Below are 11897 nucleotides of genomic sequence, written 5' to 3'. Positions count from 1 at the left end.
TCTCTCCCTCCCCCCCTCGCTTCTTCCCCCTTTCGCTCCCTCCCATGCCCTCTCCTTCTCTCTGTCCCTGCCTCCCTCACTCCCTTCTCCTTCTCCCTCCCTCCCTCTCGCTCACTCCCCTCTCTCACTCCTCCCTCTCTCCCCCTATCCCCTCTCTCTCTCCTCCCTCTCTCCCTGGTCTCTCCCTCCTCCCTCACCTCTCCTCCCTCTCTCCCTGGTCTCTCTCCCTCCTCCCTCACCTCTCCTCCTTCTCTCCCTGGTCTCTATCCCCCTCCCTCTTTCCCTGGTCTCTCTCCTCCTCCCTCTCTCTCCTCCTCCCTCTCTTTCCTCCTCCATCCCTTCGTCTCTCTCTCAGAATCAGAATTCGGTTTATTCGCCATGTATGTTATACAAACACGGAATTTACTGTGGCAGGGAGGTGCAAAACACTAAACATATACAAATCTTAAATTAAGTAAAAGTACAAAAGTTTAACTATTTCTAAGAACTAAACAATCGAAGAATACAACAATTTAAATATAAAATAAAATATATATAAAAATAACAATAAGAATGAGCAGCGTGAGTGGTCAACATAGTGCAAACGGATACTGAGGTAAGGTGGCTTGTGCATACTGTAATTGCCTCTAGATGTAACAGGTACACACTCTCTGCTGAACAGGGAGTCATGTGACTTTGATCTGCCATATAATTGGTTCAGTGTGCACCAACACAGAGTTGCTGTCAGTTGAGTCAGCGAATCACAGGAAACCTGATACAGAGCGAGAGAGAGAGAGAGAGAGATAGACGAAGAAAGAAAGCAAGAGAGAGCGAGAGGGAGAAAGAAGAAAGGAATAGTCTAAATGGGCAGGTAAAAGAGGGAGAGGGTAGACACAGTACAAACCATAATAGTCCATATCTTAGTTCAGATTCAACTTCCCTTTTTACCGTCATCTCCCCTTTCTCACACTGACCTCAAGTATCCTGCTCTCTCATATCCTCTGTTCTCCTCTTTTCCTTTCTTCTATCCTCTCTCTCTCTCTCTCTCTCTCTCTCTCTCTCTCTCTCTCTCTCTCTCTCCATCCCTCCCTCCCTCCCTCTCTCTCCTTCTCTTTCCCCTCTCTCTCTCTCTCTCTCTCTCTGTCTCTCTGTCTCTCTCGCTCTCTGTCTCTCTCTCTCTCCAGGGCCAGTGTGAGGTTTGCAGTGTGACTGAAGGTCTTTCTGTGCTGGGTGGTGTGAAAGCTGTCCTAATTGAATGATAAAGTGAGATGGAGTTCAGTGAATAGGCAACAAAGGCTGTTCTGTGTGGCAGAGAGATTCATCCAGCCTTTGCCTCTCCAGTACAAGAGGGGACTACAGCTACACACACACACACATATACACACACACACATCTATTATAAAACTCTGCTGGACTCATTCACGTGACCCGCCTCTCTCTCCTCTCCTCTCTCGCCTCTCCCCCTTCTCCCCTCCCCTACTCTCTCTCCTCTCCTCCCCTCTCTCCCTTCCTCTTTCTCTCCCTTCCTCTCTCTCTCTCTCTCTCTCTCTCTCTCAGTTCAGTTCAGTTCAAAAAAGGTTTTATTGGCAAAGAATACATGTGTAAATATTGCCGAAGCAACAATAAAAGAATAATGATAATGATGGTAATGAGAGGACTGTATGGAGTCTCCAGGTGATTGATTCCCCACATGTTTTATTGTAAGTCAAGCCCTCTCTCCATCCCTCTGTCCCCCCATCCTTCTACCCCTCCATCCCAGTCCCTCCATCCCTGATCTTTAAAGCCTTGTACACAGAGACCACGAGGAAAGGAAAGTAGAGGGGGAGACAGGAGGGGGAGAGAGAGACAGTGGGAGAGAGGAAGGAGAGAGAGAGGCGGAGGGAGGGAGAGAGAGGGGGAGTGAGAGAGAGTGGTGGGGGAGAAAGAGGGGGGGAGAGAGAGAGGGGGAGGGAGAGAGAGAGATAGATAGAGAGTGGAGCCTGGTGGTCATGCTGCTGAACAGTGTTAACCCTAGCTGTTGTCTAAGGCTGAGCTGACGTTGCCAAACTTAGACTTTGTTTGTTGCTGACATAGAGGTAGAGAGGCTGTCCCAGTGGACACACACACACATACTTACACACACATTCATGCACACACCCACTAAAACACATTCATTCACACACACACATACACACAGGCATATACACACATACTCTCAAACCCCCCCACTCAAACACACTCGCACACAAACACACAGCCACACTCACATACACACACACAGGCACACACACACTCACTTAGACACCCATACACAAACGCAAGCACACACAAGCACATGGCTGTAGTTGTAAGCACATTTGTTTTGGTGAACCTTTTAGGGAGCACCGAGAGAGAGCTATAGAAGGAGAGAGAGATGGAGAGGAGAAAGATGGAGAGGAGAGAGAGAAAGAGAGAGAGAAGGAAAGAGATATAGAAGGAGAGAGCTATAGAAGGAGAGAGAGAAGGAGAGAGCTATAGAATGAGATAGAGAAGGAGAGAGAAGGAGAGAGAAGGAGAGAGATATAGAAGGAGAGAGCTATAGAAGGAGAGAGAGAAGGAGAGAGAGAAGAAGAGAGAAGGAGAGAGAAGGAGAGAGATATAGAAGGAGAGAGCTATAGAAGGAGAGAGAGAAGAAGAGAGAAGGAAAGAGAGAAGGAGAAAGAAAAGGAGAGAGGAGAGAGAAGGAGAGTGAAAGAGAGAGAAGGAGAGAGCTATAGAAGGAGAGAGAAAAGGAGAGAAAGAGAGAGAGAATGAGAGAGAAGGAGAGTGAAGGAGAGAGAAGGAGAGATAAGGAGAGAGAGAGAAGGAGAGAGCTATAGAAGGAGAGAGAAGGAGAGAGAGGAGAGAGCTATAGAAGGAGAGAGAAAGAGAAAGAAGGAGAGAGAGGAGAGAGAAGAAGGAGAGAGCTATAGAAGGAGAGAGAAGGAGAGAGACAGATGGAAAGATAGGAAGAGCGTGGCTAATGGAGAGAAAGCTGAGAGAAGAAAGAAGAATCAGATACTGAGAGCGAGCGAGAGGAGAAATAGAGAGAAAGAGAGATAGAAGAGATGGAGCGAGTGTTGGCATGGCGCCTGCTGGCAGAGTGCCTACTGCTGCTGTGTCACCATGGGGCTCCCAGGCGGAAGGGCTTCCCCTAAACCACACAAACTTACACACTCACAGACATACACTCACACATACACTCACACACAGATACACACACACATAGATACACACTCACAGACGCACGCACACACGTGCACTTGCGCACGAGAACACACATGCATGTGCACTTTTTACTTTAATCACACACACTTTAATCTCTCCTGTTTATTTGGCTAGCTGTAGAGAGGAGGAGAGGAGAGGAGAGGAGAGGAGGAGGAGAGGAGGAGGAGGTAGAGGAGGAGGAGGAGGAGAGGAGGAGGAGGAGGTAGAGGGGGAGAGGAGGAGAAGAGGAAGGATAGGAGGAAGAGAGAGAAGGAGGAGTAGGAGAGAAGGAGGAAAGAAGAAAGGGAGACAGGAGGAGGGAAGGAGAAGAGTAAGAGAGGAGGACCTTAAGCCAGACTAGTCTAGAGAGAATGGTTGTTCGGCAACATTCCAGCACCCCACCACACACACACACGCCAGGTTAGGTCACACAGACACACCAGGTTAGGTCTAACTGTCGGTCAACCCTGACCCTGTATGTTAACCCTGACCCTGTATGTTAACCCTGACCCTGTATGTTAACCCTGACCCTGGAGCTGGAGGTTAACCCTGACCCTGGAGGTTAACCCTGACCCTGGAGGTTAACCCTGACCCTGTATGTTAACCCTGACCCTGGAGCTGGAGGTTAACCCTGACCCTGGAGGTTAACCCTGACCCTGGAGGTTAACCCTGACCCTGTATGTTAACCCTGACCCTGGAGCTGGAGGTTAACCCTAACCCTGGAGGTTAACCCTGACCCTGGGAGATGGGGGACGGAGATGGGGGAGGGAGGGTGTGTCGCTGTGTGGGCTGCCCCTGGAATGTGCTTTGTGGTGAGGCCCCCAATACACCCACCCTGAGGTGGTCACTAGCACCCCCCCCCTCACACACAACCCCCACACACACACCACCCCCCCACACACACCCCCTCACACACACCACCCCCCCTCACATACACACCACCCCCCCTCACACACACCACCCCCCCTCACACACATACCCCTCATACACACCACCACCCCTCACACACACACCTCCCTCCACACACACACCCCCCCTCACACACAAACCACCCCAACACACACATACCCCTCACACACACACCACCCCTCCTCACACACACCACCCCAACACACACCACCCCTCACACACACACCACCCCCCCTCACACACCACCCCTCACACACACACCACCCCTCCTCACACACACCACCCCAACACACACCACCCTCCACACACCACCACCCCTCAAACACACACCACCCCCCCTCACACACCACCCTCCACACACCACCACCCCTCACACACACACCACCCCCCCTCACACACCACCCCTCACACACACACCACCCCCCCTCACACACCACCCTCCACACACCACCACCCCTCACACACCACCCACCCTCACACACCACCCCTCACACACACCACCCCTCACACACACACCACCCCCCTCACACACCACCCCTCACACACCACCCCCCTCACACACCACCCCCCTCACACACACCCCCCCTCACACACCACCCCTCACACACCACCCCCCCTCACACACCACCCCTCACACACACACCACCCCCCCTCACACACCACCCTCCACACACCACCACCCCTCACACACCACCCACCCTCACACACCACCCCTCACACACACCACCCCTCACACACACACCACCCCCCTCACACACCCCCCCTCACACACCCCCCCTCACACACCACTCCCCCTCACACACCACCCCTCACACACCACCCCTCACACCCCACCCCCCCTCACACACCCCCCCTCACACACCACTCCCCCTCACACACCACCCCTCACACCCCACCCCCCCTCACACACCCCCCCTCACACACCACTCCCCCTCACACACCACCCCTCACACACCACCCCTCACACCCCACCCCCCCTCACACACCCCCCCTCACACACCACTCCCCCTCACACACCACCCCTCACACCCCACCCCCCCTCACACACCCCCCCTCACACACCACTCCCCCTCACACACCACCCCTCACACACCACCCCTCACACCCCACCCCCCCTCACACACCCCCCCTCACACACCACTCCCCCTCACACACCCCCCCCTCACACACCCCCCCTCACACACCCCCCCTCACACACCCTCAATAGGAAGTGTGTCATCCCCCGTATCAGCCCTGCTGGGTTACGACCTGAACACCACGCCATGGCTGTCACACACACTTAACACACACTTTACACACACATGTATGCTGTGTGTGTATGCTGTGTGTGTATGCTGTGTGTGTACACTCTCATGTCACCCATGTTGCAGTGTGCAGCTATGTGACTGTTCAGTGTGGAGGAAGAGGATTGGCCCATAAGGTCAGAGCTGAACAGGAGAGATTGCAACATTCTGACCCTGACCACTGACCCTGACTTTGAGCTCTGATTCTGATTTCAAGCTGGAGTAGCTGGTATAGTGACACAGCTGGTAGGGCTGTTAGGGTTACACAGGTTTGGAAAAACAAGTTTGAGGCCTTCTGTGTGTGTGCGCTTGTGTCTGTATGTTTATGTGTCTGTGAGAGGGTGTGTGTATGTATACATGTTTTGCTCAGTTTTCTTAAGAATTAGCCTTATCCACTTTCATAACATGTGCACACATGTATACAGTCACTCAAAGCTTCTCTTGTGTTCCCCACTGTTGTCTGAAGACACACACATCCACACATCCACCACACACACACCCACACAGCCTACAGTGACACCTAGTGGTGGAAACTGGCAACTGCACTCCAGCATGATCAAGAAACACTGCTAACATCTTCACATGTTCTGTGCATGTTGACCCTCGAAGAGAGTGGCTGTTCTGAACTTTTGTACTTTGTTCTCATCTCTCAGGGCATTAAGGATGCAGAACACTATTCCCCACTCACCCCCAACCATAGCTGTTGGTACAGGGTGAGGAGGCGGAGGAGGAGGAGGAGGAGGAGGAGGAGAGAGACACAGAGAGAGAGAAGAAGAGTGAGAGGGAGGACGAGGGGAGGCTGGAGGTAGATCAGATACTACAATACAGGTGAGTTCCTCTCCTATCAGTAACTGAGATAATCGTGGGGAGATAACCCTAACCCTGGGATAACCTAACTCAGAGATGTCTGTACTTTTTAGTCATTTAGCAGACGCTCTTATCCAGAGCGAGGTGTGTGTGAGGGGGGTGGTGTGTGTGAGGGGGGGTGGTGTGTGTGTGAGGGGGGGTGGTGTGTGTGAGGGGGTGTGTGTGAGGGGGGGTGGTGTGTGTGTGAGGGGGGGTGGTGTGTGTGAGGGGGGGTGTGTGTGTGTGAGGGGGGGTGGTGTGTGTGTGGGGGGGTGGTGTGTGTGTGGGGGGTGTGTGTGTGTGTGTGTGGGGGGGTTGTGTGTGAGGGCAGGGTGGTGTGTATGTGAGGGGGGGTGGTGTGTGTGAGGGTGTGTGTGTGTGTGGGGGGGGGTGGTGTGTGTGTGGGGGTGGTGTGTGAGGGCAGGGTGGTGTGTGTGTGAGGGGGGGGGTGCTAGTGACCACCTCAGGGTGGGTGTATTGGGGGCCTCACCACAAAGCACATTCCAAGGGCAGCCCACACAGCGACACACCCTCTCTCCCTCCCCCCTCTCCCAGGGTCAGGGTTAACCTCCAGGGTCAGGGTTAACCTCCAGCTCCAGGGTCAGGGTTAACATACAGGGTCAGGGTTAACCTCCAGGGTCAGGGTTAACATACAGGGTCAGGGTTAACATACAGGGTCAGGGTTAACCTCCAGGGTGTACTGAGGTAACCCTAACCTTGAGATGACCTAACTCAGAGATGTCTGTACTGAGATAACCCTAACCTTGAGATAGCTGTCTTAAAAGTTCCTCTTACCTCTATGTTCTTTATTTTCTTTCTTCCAGGAGACTGAGCATAACCCTCCACCTACCTGACTCCGTCCCCCCTTGCTGCAGCCACTTAGCGCCCGATAGGCAGGGTCAGGGTGAGACACGGCCGCGTCTCCATGGCAACGGCACCCTAGGGCTGCCATGGCAGCAGCCGCAGCTGATGCCCAACGCCGCCATTATACCGCCCTGATCACGCCGGACGAAGAGCAGCGCAGAGCCGCCGCAAGCCACGCCTCCAACGCCGCCGCCAAACTGTACGGGGAAACCGCCCTGCCACGGACGGAGAGAGAGAGAGAGCGAGAGAGGGAGAGGGGGAGAGAGAGGGAGAAAGTGAGGGAAGAGAGAGGAGGAGGCAGTGGGAAGGAGTGTCCGGTGTGTGGGGCTCTGATTGGCTGTCAGGAGAAGCTCCGCCTTCACTTGCTCTGTCACCGCGGAGAGAAGCTCCACCCCTCTCAGAGAGAGAAAGAGACGGAGAGAGAAAGGGAGAGGGAAGAGAGGAGTGGAGAGAAGGCGTTTCACTGCTCTCAGCATCACTGCTCCAAGTCCTTCAGCTCCAAATACAAGCTCCTAAGGTACCTTCATCCAACACTGCAAACAAACTACAACAATGCCGATAGAAACAACAACAGATCAAGGTTCTAACAGTATTTCAAGTCAGAGTCGAGGAACGGTCTGTATTTACCAGGCACAATGCAAAGTAACCACATCTCTTCTACCAGACACAGTGTAAAGTAACATCTCTACTACCAGACAAAGTGTAAAGTAACATCTCTACTACCAGACACAGTGTAAAGTAACATCTCAGCTACCAGACACAGTGTAAAGTAACACATCTTCTACCAGACAAAGTGTAAAGTAACATCTCAGCAACCAGACACGGTGTAAAGTAATATCTCAGCAACCAGACACAATGTAAAGTAACATCTCAGCTACCAGGCACAGTGTAAAGTAACATCTCAGCTACCAGGCATAGTGTAAAGTAACATCTCAGCTACCAGGCACAGTGTAAAGTAACATCTCAGCTACCAGACACAGTGTGAAGTAACATCTCTACTACCAGACACAGTGTAAAGTAACATCTCTACTACCAGACACAGTGTAAAGTAACATCTCAGCTACCAGGCACGGCACAGCAATGATGATCCACATTCCAACATTCACTTTTATTTACACAATAATGCATGTAGTAAATATTTACATTAAACTATACGGATGAGTAAAGCTTAGTGGTTAAGGTTATACGCTTCACTGTATATTTCCCCCCCGGTTCGTCACCTAGGATAAAAGCATCTGCTAAATGAGTAAATTATTAAACATAATTCCTGATCTTTCCATCTTCCTCTTTCACATTTGTCTTTCTCCGTCCCCCTCTCTCTTCCCTCCCTCTCCCCTGTCTCCCCCTCCCCCCCCGCGCAGGCATATGGCCACACACTCCCCTCAGAAGACTCACCAGTGTTCGTTCTGCGAGAAGATGTTTCACCGCAAGGACCACCTGAAGAACCACCTCCAGACCCACGACCCAAACAAAGAGGCCTTCCGCTGCCAGGACTGTGGGAAGCACTACAACACCAAGCTGGGCTACAAACGCCATGTAGCCATGCACTCGGCCACAGCAGGGGACCTCACCTGCAAGGTGTGCCTGCAGAGCTACGAGAGCACGCCGGCGCTGCTGGAGCACCTGAAGAGCCATTCGGGGAAGTCGTCGGGCGGCGCCAAGGAGAAGAAGCACCCCTGCGACCACTGCGACCGCCGCTTCTACACGCGCAAGGACGTCCGCCGCCACATGGTGGTGCACACGGGCCGCAAGGACTTCCTGTGCCAGTACTGCGCCCAGCGCTTTGGCAGGAAGGACCACCTCACGAGACACGTGAAGAAGAGCCACTCCCAGGAGCTGCTGAAGATCAAGACGGAGCCGCCAGACCTGCTGGGGCTGCTGGGGTCTGGACCCATCAAGGAGGAGCTCAGCCCCATGATGTGCAGCATGAGCTCCACCAAGGACCCCCTCATGGCCAAGCCCTTCCCCGGTGGGACGGCCTTCCCCATGGGCATGTACAACCCCCACCACCTCCAGCCCCTGCCCAGCCCTGGAGGGGGGCACCACCCCTCCCTGATGCCCAGCTCCCTGTCTGCCGCTATGGGCATGGGCTGCCACATGGACCCCCCCACGTCCCTCCACCCCCACCACCACCCTCACCACCCTCACCACCATCACCATCACCACCACCACCACCACCACCATCACTCCCCGCCCCTGCCCGCCCAAGGGCCCCAGCCCCTCCCACCCCCCCCTAAGTACCAGCTGGGATCTACCTCATATCTGCTGGACAAGCCTCTCAAGGTGGAGATGGAGAGCTTCCTCATGGATCTGCAGAGCGGCCTCCCCGGGGCCCCCTCGCCTGGGGCCCACTCTGCAGACCCCCTTGCTGCTGCTTCGCCCCCTAAGGAGGGGCTGGAGCCATCGGCCGGCCTGCCAGATGACCTGTGCGGGGACGCCCTTCTGTCCAAGAGCCCCGCCGTGATGTCCGAGTCTCTGTGTGCTGCTAACATGGACTTCTCCCACCTCCTCAGCTTCCTGCCCTTCAACCTGCCTCCCTACAGCGCCCCCATGAGCGCCGGAGGAATGGTGATGGGCTACACCTCGTCGGCAGCCTCCTCCTCTTCCTCCTCTTCCTCTTCCTCCTCCCTGCATGCCGCCGAGGCCCAGCTGGCAGCAGCATCCGGCTCCGCCTCCCTTACCTCTCTGCAGCTGCAACCTCAGGAGCTTGGGGGCCCTGCAGGGGGCCTGGGGGCCGCGGGGGGACTGGGGCCCCTGCAGCCCCTCCCTCCAGTCTTCAGCTCCAGCCTCAGCACCACCACGCTGCCTCGCTTCCACCAAGCCTTCCAGTGACGGCTTAGAGCTGGACCCAGTCCTGCAGTTGGACCTAGTCCTGCAGCTGGACCCAGTCCTCAGCCCAGTCCAGCCCCAAACCAGCCCAGTACTATCCCAGCCCATCTCTAGCCCCAGCCCAGTGGGTAGTCCCAGTCCCAGCCCTACCCCAGCCCCAGCCCCGACGTACCCGTAGTTAAAAGCACACAAACGTTTTTTTTCGGCCTTCCATTAATGTCTTTATTGGAATAGAATAGCAAGATATCTAGTACCAGGCGTCCTGATCTCTCCTGTAGAGGAAGCAGCGTTGGTGCAGTACACCACCTCCACCAGCAGCCTGAGAGACACGTCCAGGGTAGATCTGACCCAGGCTGTCATCCTGACCAGGGTCTGACCCAGGCTGTCATCCTAACCAGGGTAGATCTGACCCAGGCTGTCATCCTAACCAGGGTAGATCTGACCCAGGCTGACATCCTGACCAGGGTAGATCTGACCCAGGCTGACATCCTGACCAGGGTCTGACCCAGGCTGTCATCCTAACCAGGGTAGATCTGACCCAGGCTGACATCCTGACCAGGGTAGATCTGACCCAGGCTGACATCCTGACCAGGGTAGATCTGACCCAGGCTGACATCCTGACCAGGGTAGATCTGACCCAGGCTGACATCCTGACCAGGGTAGATCTGAACCAGGCTGACATCCTGACCAGGGTAGATCTGAACCAGGCTGACATCCTGACCAGGGTAGATCTGACCCAGGCTGACATCCTGACCAGGGTAGATCTGAACCAGGCTGACATCCTGACCAGGGTAGAGCTCATCTGCCCTAAGCCTGATCAGTGTGAAGGGACATCGCCCTGTATTTTATTGTCCTTGTCACATGCCAGCAAACATTTCCTAACCCAGACCTGAGGGTCATCTCTCCTCCAGCCACCTCCCACACACCAATCACCCCCTCAAGGTCTCCATGACAACTACGATTTCAAATACAATGTTACATCGCTGTCTCACCTGCCGTATATTATCTAAAAGATATATATATTTAGGAGAAACACACGCAAAAAATATATACATATATATTTCAGGCAGTTGTTTAGAGATGTAAGGTCATGATAATATGATAATGATAACCCTGATAATAACCCTGACATATGTGAATAGCAGAACGGAAATGGCGATGACAGTCAAGGAAAACGTGTTGTGATGTTATTGCAGTGTACGATATATCTCATCAGAAATGAATATTTTAATTGCTTTTATCTCAGTGTATTTAGGTAGATTCATTGAAAGATAATGATGTTTGTGATGTCTGGCAGGTGTATCTTGCATTTTATTGATCAGAAATGGATGAAGTATTAGTTTTCCCTTTTAGGTTTCTGTACTATATTCCTTCCTCTGTCCTGTTCTTCAGTTTAGAATAGGAACTGTGGACTGACAGGACGTGTCATAGGCTGTTAGTGGCATAAGAAGTGTTAGGATTTGAAATAGATTTCTTTAAAAGTCTCATAGGAGTGCTGCAAAGAACAACCAACAATGCTAGGCTACACAGTTTCAACATAACCCCCCTTTGCTCTAAATCCAGTGTCCAGCCGCATGTTAAGCTGTGATTCCATTGGCCACAATTCAGTAAGGTCTGATGCTATTGGTCAGACCCATGCTCAGCAGCCTATCACAACCCAAGCCCAACTGGATGAAAGTGAAAGGTGCTCCTGTTGTGTGTTGTGCACCGAACATGACACCAGCTTGAAGGACAGTGTTCTGTCATTGGCTGGGAGCACCTGTGTGTATCACAACAGAGGCAACAAACTGACGTTTGGAGAAGGCCCTCGTGGACAGTTTGGTCCTACCAGACTTTGCACCTTGTCTGTGCTCCCCTAAACTCCTGGGAGACTACCTAGAGTTGCTAAGGAAAAAAAATACAATAACAAAAGTTCTACCATATCCACAAGGACAGTACAAAACATATTGCTGCTTTTAGCTACAGCTGGCCAACCCAGCTGTA

At 53.2% G+C, this 11897-nt stretch overlaps 1 protein-coding gene across 1 annotated transcript; it reads left to right on the top strand.

The window, feature by feature from the left end:
* Positions 1–6180: 6180 nt before the first annotated feature.
* Positions 6181–10454, top strand: plagl2 (pleiomorphic adenoma gene-like 2). The gene is made up of 3 exons (XM_067240442.1): positions 6181–6203; positions 7046–7602; positions 8447–10454. Exons 2-3 carry the CDS (start codon positions 7172–7174, stop codon positions 9915–9917), a joined length of 1902 nt encoding a protein of 633 aa, XP_067096543.1. The 5' UTR covers positions 6181–6203; positions 7046–7171; the 3' UTR covers positions 9918–10454.
* The last annotated feature ends 1443 nt before the right edge of the window (positions 10455–11897 follow it).

Source organism: Osmerus mordax, chromosome 7 (assembly GCF_038355195.1).
Source record: "Osmerus mordax isolate fOsmMor3 chromosome 7, fOsmMor3.pri, whole genome shotgun sequence".
NCBI lineage: Eukaryota > Metazoa > Chordata > Actinopteri > Osmeriformes > Osmeridae > Osmerus > Osmerus mordax.
This window is presented reverse-complemented; position numbering and strand designations above follow the sequence as displayed.